Consider the following 23,992-nt stretch of genomic DNA (forward strand, 5'->3'; position numbering starts at 1 on the left):
ATTTTCCAAGCTCTTTAAGGATGAACTGATTAGATTTTGCTGGTCAAAGTTCAAGGTCACTGTGCCATCACAGCCGCTCTTTAATGTGATATCTCAGGAACGCCTTGACGGAATTTAATCTAATTTGCCTCAAATGTCCACTTGGACTCAAGGATGAACTGATTACATTTTGGTGGTTAAAGGTCAAGGTTACCGTGACCCACGAACGCTATTTTCAAGCTCGGTAACGCCATATCTCATCCCTAACCCATATAACCTTGATGGAATTTCTTCACATTTGGCTCAAACGTCAAAGTCTGGACAAACATGGATGTCGACTGCTCACTTGTTGGCGGAGGCATATATCAGAAACAGAAATTGTAATACAGTAACTGTCCTTTGAAAACAAAAACTAATTGGACCTAGTGTGATAGGGTGGTCAGTGCTGTACAGTGCTATATGTAGCACGTGCTATGAAAAAATGGATCTGCTATGAATGAATTGACAGCAGTAGCACACGTGCTATACTGTTTTGAAACACATTTCTTGTTCATTAAGGTTTGGATTTTGTGTGCCCTGTATGCAACATTAATGTCAATTGCCAGTCACATACCTGTTTAAGTGATGAACTGCACTACTTGTGGTTGTTTTTAGAGATGGTAACATAATGGTACATGTTATACACGACATGTGCTACAATTTTATGGCCTGTGCTACAAAACTATCAACCTCTGTAGCAGCAGTGCTATGTGCAAAAAAAGTTAACATACAGCCGTGGTAGTCTACTAGTCTCACACCTAGCATATCCTTGCAAACCATGTATTCAATACAAACGGGAAGTAAATGATCACACCAAACGACTTCTCACAACAGGCACAGACAGCTTCACAACAATGAGGTTTTTAAACTCAAACTAATTGTTGGATGTCCTCTCCCTCTCCTCTGTTAACACATTCACTGCCAGCCGTTTTTTTTTTTTACTGTAGGTAGCTTCTGCCAGAGGGTTTTTTTGAGGATTCTGGCTCATCTTTCAAGACCCGAGGATTCTTTTCTGCTAAGATTTTGTGAACACAAAATATCTCAAAAGAACTAATAGAATGTGTGCTTTCTCTGTCTAAAATAGTTAGTTTGTAGAGTTAGTAGTTATGTAGGCATTAGCACTTGAATACAGCATGGTTTCAGCGTCTGAAAATTTAAGCTGAGATAAATAGCTTTTTGTGAAATTCGATAGAACAGTCACTTTAACCATTCATTTTTGGCATCAGTAAGACGTCAGACATCTAAACAATAGTTTTGAACAGTAATTTCCTCCATAACAGCAGGAAACACCCCTCTCCTTCAAACTCCTCCCTCCGTGTGTGTTCTTCTTGGCTGCAGCGGGCGTGTCACAAGCGAGTTGCTGCTGCCTGCTGCTGCTGCTCCTGTCTGCTGGCGGCCGCTGGGCAAGTCTGGATGGGCTCGCTCGTTTCTTGGGGTTTCGGTTGAAAGCTTTGATGAAGCTTTTGCGATTCTGGTCTTATTTATGCTGCGTGTTTCAAAGTGTGTTGCACCCATAATCTATTATGCAAATTTGCAATCCCCCACCGCCAGCAACCAGCGCGAAAACGAAAGCGTTTTCGCCAATCCATTTTACAGTATGAGAATGGTTTCATCGCGCGTTCCCCTGCAGTTTTGGCTCTGCTTTTTCTAGTCTGGAGAGCACTGTCGCCACTTAGTGGGTCGGTGGAATGGGTTGTACACGTTCGGTGGCTCCCATATTTATATAGAAGATGTAAAAGGGTTAGATGCACATCCCACCGTCAAATTTTTTTTTTTTCTTTTGACGTATTTGTCACGTCATTGGCAGTCAACCGTTGGATTTTTTTTGACGTATCAACACGTCATTGGCAGTGAACGTGTTAACTACTGTAGCCCCCACACAAACACACACAACAAGGTGATTCACTAGAGTCTCGTGAGAAGTTTTGACAGGCGCAGTGTTGTGCGAACACAAGGCTGCTTTCAATGAGAATCGAACCGTAGACCAGATGCCAGGGATGTTTCTACAACCGCTAGAAACCTGCAGCATTTTAAAGTGTGATTAATAGTGACAGTGACTGCTTAATCGCTGCATCCCTAGACACAAGTGAAGCTCAAAATAATATTTAACAATAATATAGTTCATTCTCTTTTTAGAGACCATTCGAGGTCCTTCCATAAATGAGGTAAGAAGAGTTGGAGAGTGGAAGTGTGTTGAGGGTGACACCTCTGACAGTGTGTCCTGTCCTGTCCTGATGTATTTGGCAGGGTGACAGTTTGAGAGCTATGTTGTGTGTGTGTGTGTGTGTGTGTGTGTGTGTAGAGGTTCCCAGTCTCTGGTGTGAAGTAGCACTCTCAGAGCTGCCTGCGAGCCATGCAGCACAAGGAGGCCAGAGTGTCTCTGCTTTGTACCCTCCACATTTACACGGCCTGACCCAGTTCAGCGACGGCCAGTGTTGGGGGTGGGGGGGGGGGCAGTCTCGGGGAAGCTAAAAATACCTCACCTCACATCAGGCAGCTCCATTGCAGAGGGATCCCTAGAATTGCTATCCTTGACTTCCATCAAGTTGTTGGCACGTAGAAGTGCACAAACTGCCAGAGGGTTTCCTTTAGATTGGAAACAAAGACCTAAGGATATTGCTAAGATGCCCACCAGCCACCACTGTTGTCCTTGTAACTTGTTTCTACTTTCCACAGCCGTCTGGGTGGAGGATTTCAGCTGTCTAACTCAAGTGTGCTAGCAGCAGGCTTAAATAACTGGGATAGAAAAGAAACTGGTGACTGTTACATGTAGTCTGTGGTCCTTTGGTGAAACCCTCACATATTTGTCGTCTTACTGAGCTAGGGCGTTGCTGCCGTTGTGTGCAAAGGGTTAACCCTAGCCCCTGTCATTCGACCATACCATGCCAGCTGTTGGCTTGGAGATCCAATCACAATGATTTTCCACTGTTGTGACATGTGACCTGCTCCGCAACCCGAAACTGTCGCAGCGCACCAAATGTTGGCACTTCCTTCATGTCGGCGTTGTTGCCGCTCGAGGAGAGGAGACGGGAGAGGAGAGGAGAGGAGAAGAGGAGAGGAGAAGAGGAGAAGAGGAGAGGAGAGGAGAAGAGGAGAGGGGAGGAGAAGAGGGGAGGAGAGGAGAAGAGGAGAGGGGAGGGCTATCAGATCCTGAGATGTGACCACAGAGAAATGGAGAAGGCACACACAACTGCTTTCATGACTTTAACATGTGCTTTGCCTGTGTAGTGCCCAGCGCAGCTGAAATATGCCTACCACTTTTAGAGCTGCCATTAGGAAAAACACATTGAAAAAGTCACATCTGAGTGTCTGGACACATTGGAAATTCACTTGTCTAAATTTGTTGGAAGTCGTGGAAACATCATGTTATTGTTAGGTGGAATCTCACAGAAGAGCCAGATGGTTTCAAACAGAACTGTGACCTGTCCCGACTTGTTTTGAGAAACTTCAAGTGGCACAAGTTTAATTTAGGTGTGAGTTTTGAGACATGTGATAACTGTAAGAAAACACCAAGTGAAATGTGTTGGTGGAGACCTCAGCATGATTCAAGACCTCACCCTAAACTAAGTGAAATGTGTTGGTGGAGACCTCAGCATGCATTCAAGACCTCACCCTAAACTTGTGGCCAGTACAAGAGGTAAAACGAGTATTTCCTCTTCAAAATAGGGGTTTCTCCCACCTCTGCCACCTCAGAAATGCACCCAACCCTGCAATTATCCAGTGTAATGAATAATAAATCCTGTCCCTTTTTCCATGGCAGATGGCTGCAAATAGAATCTCAACATGTGACAGAATAGTTTCCAAGAATCTCAATGGAATAAGCTGGGAGCATTAATTTGTGTAGCTAGTGCTAATAAAGGCTACTTTTCCCCTCATGCTGCATCTGTCTTCCAGTTAAAAGTTCTTTGACATCATTTAGATTTGTGGGTGTTGTTTTGGAGGTGTGTGTTTGAACTTGTGTTGTGGTGTGGAAGACAGATAAATGGCGTTCTCTCAACCATTAGTTTACTTTAGATGATTGTGTTCTTGCCAGACACATGCAGTGAGTACAACTCACTCCCCAGCTGGTGGCCATAAAGACATCATCGCACCATGGTTTCTTTCTGGCAAGGAAACGTGCCCGTTTGTCTCCACCCGTGCCTTCCACTATAGAGCTGCTGCTGGCTCATTACAAGTGCCATTTAGATTATCATTTGACTTTGGCTTTTTCACACAAAGTACAGTCATCTGTGTTTTGTGTTCCACAAACTATTTTAGGCTGGAGCCCCTCAAACTCATCTTGTCGTATGTCCAGTTTAGAAATTAATCAAATTAAATCCTCCGTAAAAACAGGATGACAACTGTTGTGCTATAGCCTGCACTTGTGTGAATGAATCAGTCTCATTGTGTTTGGCTGATTAAAGCTGAATGGACAGCGGTCTCATTAGAATGGACTGTACCATCATGTAGAGCACTGTGGTGCTCAATGATGCCACAGATAGTCTTAATTAGATCAACCAGAAGGCTTTTCCTGAGGTAATCAGTCAGGCTCACCATGTATCATCACAAGGGAAACTGCAGGCCAGGGAGGCTGGATCCCCCCCCCCCCCCCCCCCTCGCCATGCCAGAGTACTGTGATAACAGAGATTTGGAGATTGGACTTAAGGAGGTATGCATGCAGCTCCTAAGATTAGATTGCACTGTTGTACTTTAGCACCTGATCCTAATGTAGGAGGAAACTGCTGGGCTTCATCATCCAGGTTGGCCTAATCCAGTATGATCAAGTCATATTAGGCTAGATGTTTCCAAAGCAGTTCAAAACCAAAATAATGACATGCAGTATGCGCAACAGTGGTTAATACATCCTAGCCTAGATGGTTATTATTAGAATTGTAGTTGTGTGAATTATAGTGCCCTGGTACAAATACTACATGCAGTATTTTTAATTGCATTATGTTCTCGAGTCCTTTCCCCATTCTGGGAATGTGTAAGTCTGTGTTTGTTCCTTTGATCTAACAGCAAGGTCATTCACACATGTTTGGAGTTTGGAGCAGATGAGCCATTGGTACTACAAGCTCATATGTGTCTATCTGGCTGTTCCTGAGTTAAAGAATGGGCTGTTTCCCAGACTACTGTTCAATAAGGGGAGACATGTGTGCCTGCAGTGGCATAGCATTAGCATCTCATGTTGAGCCCTGGCCAGTGACCTGGGGTTCCTCTCTTCTGTTTTTAGAAAGGGATGCAACCTATAACCCATTAGTGCCTGCGTGTCCACCACTTCTTCCAAGATGATCACAACAACATAAACCAACCCTCAGAATCTCAGATCTATCAATATCAATATCAATATAATATTGGCAACCTGGTGTACATGAAATACCACTTTTTGATGTCAGTATTTACAATTATTTATTTATTTTCTCTGTTTCACTTTCAGATCTGCATGTGCGGTGATCTCTGGCTCCCTGGATCATCCTCAGTCACCATGAAGGACTAGGAACTCAGCTCTCCGAGGGAAATGGCTTTTTTTGATCTATCCCTGTCCCGCTGCCTGGCATCTGACTCCAGCTGCCTCTGAAGGGCCAGTCAGCTGTTTATGGGAACTACTACGGTGTTCGCTGTCTTGAGGATTTAAGCTTTTCCAGGACACCCTTCCTTTCCCCCACCGTTAAGCCGAGGCAGCGACGCAGCGCAGTAGAGGGGGAGGCAGCGAGACAATGGCGAACAACTCGTACAGTGGGGTGAAGAACTCCATGGACGCAAACCACGATGGAGACTTTGGCTGCACACTCAAAGAGCTGCGCTCTCTCATGCAACTGCGGGGCGCAGAGGCACTAAGCACAATTGGGGAATCTTATGGGGATGTTCAAGGACTCTGCAGCCGGTTGAAAACGTCACCTATAGATGGTAGAGTAAATCCTCCACAACATTTCAACACGACGACTGTTTTTAATTGGATCAAATACAGGATGTTTGTTTTCCCAACGCTAATAGCGAGTGCTGTCGGAATGCAAATGTGGTGCACACATAGTTGAGGAGGCGTGTCATTGGCCATGTCATCCACATTACCTTGACATCACTCCTTGGAAAACTCATATGCCAGACAGGTGGCCAGGCAGGCTGGCACTGACCTGGGCCAGTCCTGCTCTATTTCTAGGCCTGTGGATATGTCCCTCACACACACACACACACACACACACACACACACACACACACACACACACACACACACACACACACACACACACACACACACACACACACACACACACACACACACACACACACACACACACACACACACACACACACACACACACACACACCCTCTCCCTTTTCACCTCTGTGTCTCTGTGTGCATGTCTCTGTATGTGTCTGTGTCTGTGAGTAGGCTTCAGACAGACCAGCTGTCTGCCTGGGCACAGGACCAGGCTGCAGGCAGGTCAATGTTCCACATGTGGCGGACAAAACGGGAGGGTGTAAGGCTGGCTAGTAACGACTTGAACATGGTTGGAACTTGGAAAGGAGTGAGCTCATCTTTTGAATAGTTCATCTGTGTTATGCTTTCGCCACCAAAGCATAGTTTGTTGCCTGAATGCCCGTTGACTAAGCCCTGGAGACAAGGTTGAGAGCAGAGAACCTGTGGCCTGATACACTGCTGATGATCACACCTCCATTGGAGGTGGTGGTGCTGCTCCATGTGGAATATTCAAACTAGTGGTCGACCGATATGAGTTTTTCAATGGCCAATGCCAATATTTAGAGACCAGTATATAATACTGATATCCTGTTTGTTTTTGCATCTGATAAAATACAACAATTTAATAATTACAAATGAGATACAAAATTGCTGAACTTAAATGAAGATTTAACACTAATGTTTTTGTCTGCATTTTCTCTGTTTGCTTAAGTAGATCTGCACTCTGTCTACTCTGCAGTGCACTTATTTTAAATACAAAAAATACATATCCACATGGAAAAACTCAACTCTCAACTCAACTCTCTATAAATCAAGTTTAGTGCCCTTAATAACAGCATTCATCAGCAGATAACCGCATCTCCTTGTTTCTCAGAGAGGACAATTTGTAAATACTTACATTTAAAAAAAATGGTTGTGAAGTGCACACAGTAGCAGCAATGCAGCATCTCTTTGTTTTTAGTGCACATCCCAGTTAAGAGCAGACATGCAGACATGTTTTGTTTAGCAGCGTTGTGAGCGCGGGTATTGGCCAATGCAGATTATCTCAAAATGCCCTTAATCGCTAATCGGCCTGATTAATCAGCTGACCCGACTTATTAATTGGTCTATCACTTAATTGAAAGCAACTATTACAGACTTGCACAACATAGTGTGACAATGCTTTTTGACCATTCTAGATAAAACCACCTAATTTCCCTAGCTTCCCTTATACCTTTGCTGTGTATGTGTGGCGCTAGACTCAGTTCTCAGTCTCTATCCGCCTCGCACGTCTGAGAGCCGAGACTAGTGTGACGCTGCTCTTCACCACTCAGATGTGACCAGGCCAAGAGTGAAAAGTCAGAGAGCTTCATCTATCTTTCTTCTTTCCTCTTTCTTTTCCCACTCACAATCTCTGTCTCTCTATCGACAGTCTGCCTAATCGCCAGCGTGACCTTGATTGAACCCTTGGGGGAGGGGATTTTCAGTTTGATCCCAGATTAAAACAGCACCGCATATCTGCTGTAGCAGCAACAGTCCTCTGTACACTGTCATGTCTCAGAGCAAGTGAAATGCCTGGGCTCTGTCAAACTCTAACTGGAATATGTGTGTGTGTGTGTGGGGGGGGGGGTGTCATACAACAGCTCAAAGCATCTGTCATTAACTCTCCATTTGATTCTTGACCTTTTGTCTTGTATAGTAAGTGTACCAGGTACACATTCAGAGTGTCATTCAGACTATAGGTCATTGGCTAAACTGTGTGGAGGAATGATTGAATAAGTCTTTGGCTGTTCAGAATGAATTGTCTAAACATGCAAGTGTGTGTAAGTGTCTGTGTCAAGTGGGTGAAATTGCAATCCTGTCATATTTGGAACATGAATGGCATTGGCTGTTTGATGTGTGTGAGTGTGCTTGTCCTTTCCTGCTCATTTTCCTAGCCTGTGCAGCAACAAAAGAATGTGGCTAAGCCAGGCCTGCTAGCTTGTCTGGATTATATCTCGTCGTCAGTGATCCATCATTAACATTGCTTTATTTTAGATATTTAATGAATATACAGACATTTGTTGTTTTGGACTATGGAGCACAAATAAGTCTTCAATTCACTGTATCAGTTGTTTCCATCTTGTCCATCTTAAACACATCAGTGTTTTTCAGCTACATTTAAGATATCCAGAGAGAGGAAACACTTCTTTTAATAAAATGCCAAGTTGGATGGCAAAGGCAGCTGCCTGCCCTGAAACTTGTGGTTAACAAGTTTCAAGAAGTCCTCTTGCTTCCACTCCTGCAGTTATTAGCAAGTGCACTGTACAGATAAGCTCGAGTAGGTCCACATTTTGATTCCCCTCTCAGCGGGTGCTGTTCCAATTGGTACGCGGCCACTGAGTTTTTGACACCGTTACTGTACTTGCATTTTCAATGGGCTCATTCGTCACTGGCCTGGGAAATTAAGCCATCATTTAAGATTACAGGAGCTTGACAATTGAAAAGGGATTTCTAATGAGTTGGTTGGTCATTTCTCTAACCTCTTAAGCCAATCCTTTCCTAAGCCACCCCCCCCTCCCCCCCCCCCCCCCAAAAAAAAGATCCTCTATTTTCCCTGCATAATAAGGGACTCATAAGATGGGCAAGGCCTCTTTGCATCAATAGTATTGACAATCTTCTCCTATTTTCTCTCTGTTATTCCCTGCTGATTGTTGTTTTAGTGTAGTCAAATATTTGGGTTCAAGCCTATTGATCCAATCAATTGTGGGCTGAGAGGCTTCCGTAGTTGGGCTGCAATTCACAAAGCTGACAGTCTCTCTGCATCCGTCATCCCAGCCATCGCACGTGCTCGTTCAATGGGAAGGTTCCCACTGTTAAATGATAGTTTTTTGTCCTTGTAATTCAGTGGGCTGGCTCAGCTTGTCTTCATGTCTGAATTCCAAATGATGAGGTTAGAAGTGCTTTTGCCAGTGATTGGAGGCAGAAGATGCCCAGACCTTGTTTGTCAGGACTCTAGTGGAGCTGAATTACCTGTTATGTTCTGTAGCTTTGAAGTCATGATTTGGACTATTGATTTCTTCTATTTCCTTGTATTCTGACCTAGTTCTTAAAGGAACACTCCACCCATTTTCAACCAGCTTTGTATCATTAGAACATCAGTAGTATATCAGAAAACTGTAAACGGTTTTGAAGTCTGTCATTTAATTTGACAGTTATTGAGTCAATAACTGTCAAACTATTCATCATTCATCTAGTTTGACAGTTATTGAGAGTTGATTTGAGTTAATGAGTTATTAATTTGAGTTAGTGTGGACCAGTGATGTCACTGGTCCACACTTTAACACTCAATAACTGTCAAATTAAATGACAGACTTCAAAACCGTTTACAGTTTTCTGATATACTACTGATGTTCTAATGATACAAAGCTGGTTGAAAATGGGCAGAGTGTTCCTTTAAGAAACCAGACCCTCTTTCCAGAGTAGTTGATTGGACTTTTCTTTGCCCTCACTGTCTTTTGACATCCCGTCTTTTGTTGTTTCATGAAGGCATAGTCTTCTCTGCTTGACAGAGGAAAGACCTTTCAGACCTGCTCCTGATACCTGCTAGCAGTTGTTACCCAGTGGGTGTTGCTTTTATATGCACTCTAATAATCCAATCTACCCGATAAAGTTAATACTCTGGCCTAGCATTAGTCATGTAAATCCCTTAATCTGATTATCTTAATCAGAGTAAGATGATAATTGGTGCAAGCTTAGCCCAGTGAACACCTAGATGTCTGCTCATACTTACATGTTATTTGGCTGAGTGTGTAGAGTGTGTAGACACCGTTTTCTGATTTCATTCAGTTTTTTAAGTAAGCTCACAAAGGAAGTTGACCCAGAAATGTGGCATGCAGAATGCTGCACGAGTCAATACATCAGCATCTCCTGTTCTTATCTGACACTCAGAATAATACCACTTCTACCAAGGTATCTAAGTAGTAAGTGCATCAGCATAAACAAATACAGAGAAAAGTCAACTTAAGTCTTTGAGTAAACTAACCCGCCAGATAAATCTGCATAAACCAATGTTCCCTCCGGTAGAAAATCACTTTACCTTGAGTGATGTAAATGCTGTCTATTTACTTACAGTGATTAGTGTGTTATTGAGTGCAGGGAAACATCCCCTTTGTCTGGAAGTAAAGCTAGAAACATGCTACAACATCAGCCTGGACTTGGAGCGTTGCCGGCAGCAGCTAGACCTACACTATATACCGTACTCCAATGTCAGCTTGACGAGGGGGTTGCAGGGGAGTCCCCAGCAAAATGAGTCAATTGTGTGATTTCACTATGATGTCAATGACTATTGACTAGAAGTTAGCCCAAGGAGAGAATGCAGTACATATACTTGGTAATAACTTTCACTCTCTCCTGTTATCTCCTTATCTACATGATATTATACTTGGTGCTGTTCACATCCGCTGCGTCGAGTCACATTTTCGGGGAGCTGCACGCCGCCTGCGCCGGCGTGCAGCCCTTGGCGCATACGGCGAGGGCTTTGATGCTGTAGCATGTTTTAAATTCCGCTCAAGGTTGTTGTGAAGTTGGTTGTCTTGTGAAGGGTTGCTTTCATTGTACTGGACAGTCAGTGTGCTGGACAGCGTGCTGGCACTCTGGCCTCACACACTTGTGTGCAGGACAGGTAGTAAAAGGGTCTGTCTGTATATCATGTGACTGTGAGCAGGTCTAGTGAAAGGCTTACCTTGACCCCCACTGGTGGTTGAAATGACAGTAGTACTTTGAGGGGTCAGCTGGGGACAAGCATCCAAATTCAGTGCTTAATGATTAACTGCTTGACTTGAGTTGGACTCATGGCGGTCAAATGATGTGAGGGCCAACCTATTTTCTCTATGCGCATCCAATGGTGGGAGGCCCGTGTTAATCGTCCTCTGTCACTTATATTTACAGTATTGCGCTAATACAAAGGGAAAATGTGGTGGAAAATTGAATGGGGTATATTAGCTGTCTGTCAGCATGTTTTCATTAGAGGCATAGAGAATCAAAGCAGACGGTGAGAGACAGCCAGGGAGCAGCCAGAGGCAGCTACACAGGAGAAACCTCCCTATAGCCTTTTCATGGAGCTGTGCTGGTGAATCATAATTACTCTGCTGCTTACACCCCACCAGAAAAGTAATGCCACTTCACCATGTACCAGCAATTATTTTTATACATTATTTTTGCGTGGAAATTGGAAAACCGATGTGATCATGTGACATGTTTTGAATTGGATGGATCTCTGAGCCCATGGCCGTGCTATGTAGTACTACGTACTAGTAATACACCTTAATGATTCCTCATTTGAGGAATATGTTGAAGCAGTTTGTTTATAGTTTGTTTATGTAATTGAATTATTGCCATTTAACAGTGGGAATCGTGTAGTGCAGTGTGGATTGAATTTGATTCTTGGGGAGCGTGTTATGATTCTCAATGCACTGCTGTTCAATTCCACTTACGGTAATTTTTAGAATTTTTAGACTGATGCTTACATTATCTTTACAACTGAATTAAATGATTGAATACTTATAATCTCAGGGATGCAAACTAGTCCGTTTTTGCACACACAAAAATAATAATAATAATTTATATATATATATATATATATATATATATATATATATATATATATATATATTTCTCTCACTATTGTGAAAGTGTAAAAAATGAAAATTGATCATGTGACTGACCATGACTTCTACATGGATAGATACTCCCATCTAAAGTCCCTCTGGAATTAAACTTTCTTCCTGCTTGGTAATGTACAGACAGTTTCTGTATAAATACGTGTTGTTTGTTTGAGGATGGGAATTTTGATTAGTGTGTCACAATGTTAAATCAAAACTATTGCATTGTTGGGGGCCTCCCGGTGGCTCACCTGGTAGAGTACGTACCACTAAGGCTTTAGTCCTTCGCGCAGCCGACCCGGGTTCGAATCGATCCGTGGTCCTTTGCCGCATGTCATCCCCTCTCTCCCCTCACCTTTCCTGTCTGCCTACTGTCCTATCAATGAAGGAAAAATGACTGGAAAAAATCATCTTATTAATACTGTATTGTATTGTTGACTTGACAATGCTTAAAATAGAAGGATACAAAAATGAGGTGTAACTTTGTTTAGGATGTCATTGTGACCAAATACCTGAAAGGAAGATTTGCCCAGCAACATAATATGTAATGAAATTGCAGGTGTTTGAAATCAAATGGGCCCAACTTGCATGCAAAAAGATCTTGCAGTCTAGTTGAACAATAAACCGTATATTCAATAACTAAGCTACCGTTTTGATTGTAAGCTTAAAGGGATAGTTCGGTTTGTTTGAAGTTGGGTCCTATCAGCTAGTCACATACACTAACGTAATTAGGTACAGTGTTCTGGACGCTGAGCGCAGTGTCTAACGAGATCCGGCACCCAGAGGAGCAGCCTCGCGCAGCCTCACCAGCTTTTTCTCTCTCAGTACTGGGGGTCAACAACTAAAACGTAATTTAGCCACCTAAAACACCTAAAACAACGCCCACCTAAACAAATCGATATCTGTGTACATGCACGCTCTATTTTGACAATTTTCAGCGCTTTACTTTTCCGCAAAACAGCAGTTTCATTCGGCACTGCTTTTTCTCCCAGCCGTACAACCACCGTATTCCTCTGCTAAAGCCAGCACAGAGCACAGATTTACAAAACAGGAAGAAGAGAGATAAAACACTGACTTACTTTAGAGACAACAAGTCACCTGGCCTCTCTGGTCTGGGTCGTTTTCCACAATTTATCCTGGGAATGGTGAATAAGGTTTGCAGCCAGGGCACCCAGGCATTTAGACAGCAGGCGCATCTCTCTGCCTGTTCACTCTCTGCAAAAGTTCCTCTTCTGTATTCTCTCTAGTTCATAATTGTATCCTCTTGTCACCAAGGTGAATGGCATATCATCCTCGCTATCAAAATCACTCATATTTTCGTCCGTGTATTCTATTTGTTGTGTCTTCAAACCGGGAGAAATAAAATAGCCTACCCCCAAATAACTGCGGAGTAATCCAGTGCTGCGGCTCTGACCTGGCTTTTAGCGGAGGAACACGGTAGTTGTACGCTTTGGAGAAAAAGCAGTGCCGAATGAAACTGCTGTTTTGCGGAAAAGTAAAGCGCTGAAAATTGTCAAAATAGAGCGTGCATGTACACGGATATCGATTTGTTTAGGTGGGCGTTGTTTTAGGTGGCTAAATTACAGTTATAGTTTTAGTTGTTGACCCCCAGTACTGAGAGAGAAAAAGCTGGTGAGGCTGCGCGAGGCTGCTCCTCTGGGTGCCGGATCTCGTTAGACACTGCGCTCAGCGTCCAGAACACTGTACCTAATTACGTTAGTGTATGTGACTAGCTGATAGGACCCAACTTCAAACAAACCGAACTATCCCTTTAAGGGCCAGTGTCCTGAAGCAACCCAATTGCACCTGCTTACTTGTACATCTGGTTGCCTTTTTAAAATCTTGTTTACAGTTCTCAAAATCACTTTTACAAAAAAAAAATGGTAAATGGCCTGCATTTATATAGCGCTTTTATCCAAAGCGCTTTACAATCAGTAGGTAGTCTACATTCACCCATTCATACACCGATGGCGGCAGGCTGCCACGCAGGGTGCCACGCAGGGTGCCTACACACCATCGGGAGCAAGGAGGGTTAAGTGTCTTGCCCAAGGACACAACGACAGCAGCTGGGAGGGAGCGGGGATCGAGCCGCCAACCCTTGCGTCATTGGCTGACCCGCTCTACCTCCTGAGCTAAAGCCGCCCCAATTGATTTTACAATTGATTCGTTACTGACATGAGCATTTAGCATTTGATCATGATTCATTTAATTTGATCATGACTCATTTTGGACTCTGTGTGCTAAGATAATGCATCAAATATACCAAGCAGCCAGTGTGCTTTATTCTGTGTGCTAAGATAATGCATCAAATATACCAAGCAGCCAGTGTGCTTTTGACAGCTTCTCTGCACAGAGGATAAATAAGGGCCATTTCAGACAGACTCCAACAGGATGTAGCGGCCGCTGTGGGCGATGTCTCTGTAGTACAGCGGTGTTGCAGAGTCTCAGTGCATCATGGTATACCGAAATGTTGGTCCTATTTCTGTGCTTCTTGTTAAAAATGGTTTGGTATTAGAAGTTCCCAACACTCACTACTGTTACATTAACAAACCGTTGTGCCTAAAAGGAAGTTGCGGACGTCGTTTAAAACTACATGCCATTACACCTCCCTTCTGCTTTCTCCCCCTCTAAATAAGTGTGTGTGCAAGTGACCCAGGGAAGACATTTTTAAATGCCTGTAGGCTATTTTGTAGCTTTAGTTTAGTATTTCCTTTCTTGTTCTTCTTTTCTACTTGAGATATCTGCTGTTTACCGTTTCCTCCTGATGGCTTTCAGTCCTATATCTGAGCCATGTTGTGGAAACATTTCTGCTTCAGTTCATAAAAAAGGCAAGCTTTCCATTGACAAACTAACCAAAGGATTTTTATTGTGAAGAACTTACAGATACATGAGAGAGAGAGAGAGAGAAGAGAAGAGAAGACAAAAGAACAGATGAGATAGTTCAACAGACAGAGCAGAGGCTCTGTGGTGTGTGTGTGTGTGTGTGTGTGGGGGGGGGGGGGGCATCTACGTGATTGGCCAGCTGCAGCGTGACGTTGGGTTGCATTGCATTCCTCCAAAGTAGGATGACCCTGAACTTAGTCGCTGTATGACCGCTGTGTGTGTTTCATGCAGCCCCCTGCTGCACCCGCTGCCTAACACACTGCCTCCATTAACAATGCATGGAGCACAGGGGGCCAACGCAGAGGGACCGAGTCTGGCTGAATCCAGCCAACGGTCCCCTTGACACACACAATGCACCTCTCTCCCCCTGTTTAGGTCACTGTAAAACCCTGCAATACAGACTTATTATTACCCACCACGTGTTGTCATGATCATCAGAGCACCTGCTGACTGGAGATACTGTGTGTCTGTGTCTGTGTGTCTGTCTTTCTTACCCTCCTGATCCTTTTCCCTGTTAAGACAATGCTATTCCCAGGGCAGCTTCCCTTCAGCCCTTAGTAGTTCCAGTCTTCATTAGCCTCAGTACCCTGCAACACACCAAAGACCTTCCTCTCTCACTGCCACCACCCATCTCCACCCATCTGCCTGTCAGCAGCAGTTTCACGCAGTCACTCTCCCCTGGCCCCCATCTCTGCTCCACCTCCTGTCTGCCTCGCGTGCACACACACACACACACACACACACATGTCCAGCTCCATCCAGTCTGCACAGCCACCCACACACACAGTCTGCATGAATAGGGCTGAAAAGCTGTCGCGCATCATCAAATGTGCGAAGGCCCTTTTGAATATATGACTGTGGCGTGAATGCGGAGGCATTTGAATGGCTGGCTGTAGAATGCCCTCTGTGCACATGGATGAATGGCTCCCAGGCAGCCAGACCAGCCCTGCACCAATAAGATGAAGCTACAACAGCAGCGTATACAAAGAGATGTGCCAGGCTGCTTCTCCAGTTAATTGGTCATTTCTCTCTATTGAAAATACATTTCATGGGATTGTTGTTTGCCTCTACCCTGGCATTGTCTTGCATGCAGCAGCACTGCTGTGTAAGAGTGACACAATGTGTGGACATGCAGCCTAAACAATGTGTATTGTGATTGTCTGGCATTGTTGCCTCCACATGGGCCTGTCAGAAATGCTGATGCCCTTTGGGGGATTATGTTTTTTGGAAGCACAGCAAGAGTCCAGCTGACCTTTCTATAAGCTCTCTTCCTCTGGGCCAAATGTCTATATTACTGCATCCACACTGCTCCCATGATGTGACAGACTATTACTACATCCACACTGCTCCAATGATGTGACAGACTATTACTGCATCCACACTGCTCCCATGATGTGACAGACTATTACTGCATCCACACTGCTCCATGATGTGACAGACTATTACTGCATCCACACTGCTCCATGATGTGACAGACTATTACTGCATCCACACTGCTCCCATGATGTGACAGACTATTACTGCATCCACACTGCTCCCATGATGTGACAGACTATTACTGCATCCACACTGCTCCATGATGTGACAGACTATTACTGCATCCACACTGCTCCCATGATGTGACAGACTATTACTGCATCCACACTGCTCCATGATGTGACAGACTATTACTGCATCCACACTGCTCCAATGATGTGACAGACTATTACTGCATCCACACTGCTCCAATGATGTGACAGACTATTACTGCATCCACACTGCTCCAATGATGTGACAGACTATTACTGCATCCACACTGCTCCAATGATGTGACAGACTATTACTGCATCCACACTGCTCCCATGATGTGACAGACTATTACTGCATCCACACTGCTCCCATGATGTGACAGACTATTACTGCATCCACACTGCTCCATGATGTGACAGACTATTACTGCATCCACACTGCTCCCATGATGTGACAGACTATTACTGCATCCACACTGCTCCATGATGTGACAGACTATTACTGCATCCACACTGCTCCAATGATGTGACAGACTATTACTGCATCCACACTGCTCCAATGATGTGACAGACTATTACTGCATCCACACTGCTCCAATGATGTGACAGACTATTACTGCATCCACACTGCTCCATGATGTGACAGACTATTACTGCATCCACACTGCTCCCATGATGTGACAGACTATTACTGCATCCACACTGCTCCAATGATGTGACAGACTATTACTGCATCCACACTGCTCCCATGATGTGACAGACTATTACTGCATCCACACTGCTCCAATAGGGGTGGGAATCACCAGATGCCCACGATACGATACTGAAACGATACTTGAGTCACGATACGATAGTATTGCGATACTGCGATATTTTCGATATTGCGATATATCGATATTGCGATATATTGAATATTGCGATATTTCGATATATTGCGATTTCTTACTTTTTCAACTGCAAATGATGTCCCCAAAGGAAAACTTTGTCAACATCTGGTTTATATAAGAACAATTTTTCAGTCTGTACATCTGACTTCAACCATTTTATTGCAGCAACATTGTCAAGTAGACAGACCAACAACTTTCATAAAGTCATGTCATAGTTGCATGCACCTGACAAACTGAACTGTTTGTTACAGTCTACTTACAGTCCACCTTAACTGGATGTGTGTGTGGACTACTGTACTTATGTAGTTTTTGCAACTTCACTTCACTTACACAAAACATTTTGTGCAGCCCATTCAGTAACTGGGGAATTTGTAAATGACTGTTATGACAAAACTGTTACTGTTAAAACAAAATGAAAATATGCTACCGTTTGTTTACTGCTGGCCTTGGAAATAAAGTTTATAGTAGCCCGGTGGCCTGGCATGGCCTGCAAAAAAAAATTTTTTTTTTTTTGCAATATCGATATTTGGCGTCCAAATATCGATACGATATCGTCAGGCAAAATATCGCGATACTGTGGTGTATCGATTTTTCCCCCCACCCCTATGCTCCAATGATGTGACCGACTATTACTGCATCCACACTGCTCCAATGATGTGACAGACTATTACTGCATCCACACTGCTCCAATGATGTGACAGACTATTACTGCATCCACACTGCTCCCATGATGTGACAGACTATTACTGCATCCACACTGCTCCAATGATGTGACAGACTATTACTGCATCCACACTGCTCCCATGATGTTACAGACTATTACTGCATCCACACTGCTCCATGATGTGACAGACTATTACTGCATCCACACTGCTCCATGATGTGACAGACTATTACTGCATCCACACTGCTCCAGCTCCAATGATGTGACTGACTATTACTGCATCCACACTGCTCCAATGATGTGACGGACTATTACTGCATCCACACTGCTCCCATGATGTTACAGACTATTACTGCATCCACACTGCTCCAATGATGTGACAGACTATTACTGCATCCAACACGAACACTGCTCCAATGATGTGACAGACTATTACTGCATCCACACTGCTCCAATGATGTTACAGACTATTACTGCATCCAACACTGCTCCAATGATGTGACAGACTATTACTGCATCCACACTGCTCCAATGATGTGACAGACTATTACTGCATCCACACTGCTCCAATGATGTGACCGACTATTACTGCATCCAACACTGCTCCAATGATGTGACAGACTATTACTGCATCCACACTGCTCCAATGATGTGACAGAGTGAGACTATTACTGCATCTAACACTAACACTGCTCCAATGATGTGACAGACTATTACTGCATCCACACTGCTCCAATGATGTGACAGACTATTACTGCATCCACACTGCTCCAATGATGTGACAGACTATTACTGCATCCACACTGCTCCAATGATGTGACAGACTATTACTGCATCCACACTGCTCCAATGATGTGACAGACTATTACTGCATCCACACTGCTCCAATGATGTGACAGACTATTACTGCATCCACACTGCTCCAATGATGTGACAGACTATTACTGCATCCACACTGCTCCCATGATGTGACAGACTATTACTGCATCCACACTGCTCCAATGATGTGACAGACTATTACTGCATCCACACTGCTCCATGATGTTACAGACTATTACTGCATCTAACACTAACACTGCTCCAATGATGTGACAGACTATTACTGCATCCACACTGCTCCAATGATGTGACAGACTATTACTGCATCAACACTGCTCCAATGATGTGACAGACTATTACTGCATCCACACTGCTCCAATGATGTGACAGACTATTACTGCATCCACACTGCTCCAATGATGTGACAGACTATTACTGCATCTAACACTAACACTGCTCCAATGATGTGACAGACTATTACTGCATCTAACACTAACACTGCTCCAATGATGTGACAGACTATTACTGCATCTAACACTGCTCCCGTGATGGGTCACTTGCACACACACTTATTTAGAGGGGAAGAAAGCAGAAGGGAGGTGTAATGGCATGTAGTTTTAAACGACGTCCGCAACTTCCTTTTAGGCACAACGGTTTGTTAATGTAACGGTAGTGAGTGTTGGGAACTTCTAATACCAAACCATTTTTAACAAGAAGCACAGAAATAGGACCAACATTTCGGTATACCATGATGCACTGAGACTCTGCAACACCGCTGTACTACAGAGACATCGCCCACAGCGGCCGCTACATACTGCATCCACACTGCTCCAATGATGTGACAGACTATTACTGCATCCACACTGCTCCAATGATGTGACAGACTATTACTGCATCCACACTGCTCCAATGATGTGACAGACTATTACTGCATCCACACTGCTCCAATGATGTGACAGACTATTACTGCATCTAACACTAACACTGCTCCAATGATGTGACAGACTATTACTGCATCCACACTGCTCCAATGATGTGACCGACTATTACTGCATCCAACACTGCTCCAATGATGTGACAGACTATTACTGCATCCACACTGCTCCAATGATGTGACAGACTATTACTACATCCACACTGCTCCATGATGTGACAGACTATTACTGCATCCACACTGCTCCAATGATGTGACAGACTATTACTGCATCCACACTGCTCCAATGATGTGACAGACTATTACTGCATCCACACTGCTCCAATGATGTGACAGACTATTACTACATCCACACTGCTCCATGATGTGACAGACTATTACTGCATCCACACTGCTCCAATGATGTGACCGACTATTACTGCATCCACACTGCTCCAATGATGTGACCGACTATTACTGCATCCAACACTGCTCCAATGATGTGACAGACTATTACTGCATCCACACTGCTCCAATGATGTGACAGACTATTACTGCATCTAACACTAACACTGCTCCAATGATGTGACAGACTGAGGACATGATTACTGCATCCACACTGCTCCAATGATGTGACCGACTATTACTGCATCCACACTGCTCCCATGATGTGACAGACTATTACTGCATCCACACTGCTCCCATGATGTGACAGACTATTACTGCATCCACACTGCTCCAATGATGTGACAGACTTTAGGGCCTTGCTTCAATTGGATTTGCTGTGGAGTAAAGAGAGAGCATATATTAGCGCTGTGTAACATTTTAATCCAGAGATGGTGTTAAAATGATAATCCATGAGGTTTTTCTGATCCCCTCTGTCTTTCCCTCCGCAGGTTTAAGCGGCCAGCCTACAGACATTGAGAAGCGGATAACAACTTTTGGGCAAAATCTTATACCTCCAAAAAAGCCAAAAACCTTCCTACAGTTAGTGTGGGAAGCACTACAAGATGTAACACTGATTATCCTCGAGGTGGCAGCCATAGTGTCACTAGGCCTTTCATTTTATAGACCTCCAGATGCTGAAAGAGCAAGTAAGCAGCAACACTTTCAATTCATACTACCATCTTTCCTCCTCTTCTCATTGATTCATCTTCCTCTTAATGGATATTAGCATACAGTTTGGGTTGTTAACAGATATACATATTACAGATGGATACAGTTTGGGCCTGTGCAAAAAAATTAATACATTTAATAAATAAATTAATATATTGAATATATGAATATATATATATACATGTATATAAAATGAATTGTTTGTACCTACCTCAGCACCTTGTTTATCCAATCTTGTTTCATAGTGAATTGGAATGGAATGACCGTTCCCCTTTTAAATTTTGTGTTGCTTGTTTCTATTTGTATATTTCACTCTTAGTGAACTTCTTAACATTGTCAGGCAAATCCCTACAGTCATGTTGTGATGCTCTGTGCCCCTGCAGACTGTGGGAAGGCAGCTGGGGGTGTGGAGGACGAGGGTGAGTCAGATGCAGGCTGGATTGAGGGCGCCGCCATCCTTCTGTCCGTTGTCTGTGTGGTGATAGTGACGGCGTTCAACGACTGGAGTAAAGAGAAACAGTTTAGAGGACTCCAGAGCCGCATTGAACAGGAACAGAAATTTACTGTCGTCCGCGGCGGACAAGTTATCCAAATTCCCGTGGCTGAAATCGTAGTTGGCGACATTGCACAAATAAAATACGGTAAGATGTGATTGCCATCAATGTTATTCAATTAATTACATGTTTGAATCAAGGTTATCTACTTTCCTGGGCAGCATGTAATACAGACAGAATATTGGTCAAAGTTGAGATGAGTATCAGGTGATCAAGAAGTCACGCAAAAATCATGCCATTAAAATCAAATTTTTCCATGCCACGTTGCTCCTCCAAGTTAAAGGCCTTTTTTGTCTGTGTGTTTCAGGAGACCTGTTGCCTACCGACGGTGTCCTTATCCAAGGTAACGATCTGAAGATCGATGAGAGCTCTCTCACAGGGGAGTCGGACCATGTCAAGAAAACACAAGAAAAAGATCCCATGCTTTTGTCAGGTAACTTCCAGCCCTAATTTACATTTTTCATGAAGTCCTGCCATACTTTGTTATTGTTAGAAGATAACAGACATTGAACGTTCTATTGGTGTTTGTTCCCATAGAAACATGTTACAGCCACATTATCAATTTCCTCCACTGTTTTGATTAAACAAATAAAACGTATGCTTAATTTTTCGGAATTGCATGGTGGCTCAGTGGTTAGCACTGTTGCCTCACAGCAAGAAGGTCCTGGGTTAGAATCCCGGTCCGTCCCAGGTCCTTTCTGTGTGGAGTTTGCATGTTCTCCCCGTATTCGTGTGGGTTTCCTCCGGGTGCTCCGGTTTTCTCCCACCACCAAAAGACATGTTAGGGTTAATACTCCTGTCAGTGCCCCTGACCAAGGCAATGGTAAAAGAACTGGAGTTGGTCCCCGGGTGCTGCACTGCGGCTGCCCACTGCTCCTAGTTCTAGGAAGGTTCCTAGTAGAGGATGAATTTTAAATAATGATAAATAAAGGATAACTTAAAGTGTAACTAACCCCCAAAACACTTTTTTTCAGCTTTTAACCAATATATATGACTTTGGGGGTGGTGTGTGAAGAATTCTGGTCAAAATGTTCACATTTGAGACCAAACTGTTGCCATTCTACCATTTGTATCATTTTTCAGCAGCATAACTGGCATAAGTGCCCTCTATGGGTGGAACACTGGTTTTTTTGTGCCCTCAAATGAATGGGATATTTGGTACATCCTGACGTCACGGTGGGTTTAGCACGCACCCCACTCATGTGAAAAATTGTTTTTTCCCCCATTGATTATTACTGTAGTTCACGCGGCGCAAGCCCTTTAACACATTCACTGCCAGCCGTTTTTTTTTACTGTAGGTAGGTTCTGCCAGAGGTTTTTTTTGAGGATTCTGGCTCATCTTTCAAGACCCGAGGATTCTTTTCTGCTAAGATTTTGTGAACACACAATATCTCAAAAGAACTAATAGAATGTGTGCTTTCTCTGTCTAAAAGAGTTAGTTTGTAGAGTTAGTAGTTATGTAAGCATTAGCAGTTGAATACAGCATGGTTTCAGCGTCAGAAAAATTATTCTGAGATAAACGGCTTTTTGTGAAATTCGATAGAACAGTCACTTTAACCATTCATTTTTGGCATCAGTAAGACGTCAGACATCTAAACAATAGTTTTGAACAGTAATTTCCTCCATAACAGCAGGAAACACCCCTCTACTTCAAACTCCTCCCTCCGTGTGTGTTCTTCTTGGCTGCAGCGGGCATGTCACAAGCTTGTTGCTGCTGCTGCTGTAACCTCGCGTCACCAGGCTCACTGCTTCTGCTGCTGCTGCCTGTCTGCTGGCGGCCGCTGTGCAAGTCTGGATCGGCTCGCTCGTTTCTTGTGGTTTGTGTTGAGAGCTTTGATGAAGCTTTTGCGATTCTGGTCTTATTTATGCTGCGTGTTTCAAAGTGTGTTCCACCCGTAATCTATTATGCAAATTTGCAATCCCGCACCGCCAGCAATCAGCGCGAAAACGAAAGCGTTTCCATTTTCACGGGAATGGCTTCCTCTCACTGCTTTTTGCTTGCCTTCCTCTAGTCTGGGAGAGCACTGTCGCCACTTAGTGGGTCGGTGGAATGGGTTGTACACGTTGTACACGTCCAATACTTATATAAGAGATGTAAAAGGGTTAGATGCACATCCCACGGTCAAAAAAAAAAAAAACATTTTTTTGACGTATTAATACGTCATTGGCAGTCAACCGTTGGATTTTTTTTGACGGATTAATACGTCATTGGCAGTGAACGTGTTAAGAGCAATGCATTCATGGGTAATGCCTATTGTGGCTAATGTTAGCCGCTAGTTAGTTATGTTACATGGCAGTAAAATGCCACTAAATTACCAAATTGATAGAACTTTTAACCATTTCGAGTAACACTGTTTCCATACGGATCACCAGCATTAGTTTTTTGTTTATAACGTGGCTATATTCATAACGTTTTATATCTCGGATGCGTTATTTCGAATCCCACATAGGTTACGCCAAACTCCACATAGGTTACGCTAAAACGCACATAGGTTACGCCTCGAATCCCACATAGGTTACGCTAAAACCACCACCGCAAAGCGTGTGGGTTTCAGGACGAAACAGTCTCGAGCCACTATCGTCATCTTTAGAGCACAATATTCCTGGAATACAAGTTTAACTAAACAGTTACATGTCCTCTGCATTCTACATAAAATTAAGATATTACGGGTTGTTTTATTTTGTATGTTACATACTTATTGGCCAAGATATGTTACTTTATGGGGGAGGAATTCTGCCAGGTAAGGAGAGGAGTGTGGGCGGCCATATTGCCTGCGGGGTTTTCAGATCAAGTGGAGAGCCGTTTTGCAGGAAATCTGGGAGGGATAGTC

The 23,992-nt window shown here is 43.6% G+C and overlaps 1 protein-coding gene across 1 annotated transcript in view; it reads left to right on the forward strand.

The window, feature by feature from the left end:
• atp2b1a (ATPase plasma membrane Ca2+ transporting 1a) overlaps window positions 1–23,992 on the forward strand; it is an 89,679-nt gene that overhangs the window by 22,857 nt on the left and 42,830 nt on the right. Inside the window, exons 2-5 of the mRNA XM_083632027.1 lie at window positions 5,435–5,904; window positions 20,388–20,585; window positions 20,991–21,248; window positions 21,469–21,594. Of these exons, the coding sequence (XP_083488153.1) occupies window positions 5,715–5,904; window positions 20,388–20,585; window positions 20,991–21,248; window positions 21,469–21,594 (772 nt within the window). The 5' untranslated portion in view covers window positions 5,435–5,714. The remainder of the gene's footprint in view (window positions 1–5,434; window positions 5,905–20,387; window positions 20,586–20,990; window positions 21,249–21,468; window positions 21,595–23,992) is intronic.

Source organism: Poromitra crassiceps (genome assembly GCF_964638095.1).
Source record: "Poromitra crassiceps genome assembly, chromosome: 2".
Classification (NCBI taxonomy): domain Eukaryota; kingdom Metazoa; phylum Chordata; class Actinopteri; order Beryciformes; family Melamphaidae; genus Poromitra; species Poromitra crassiceps.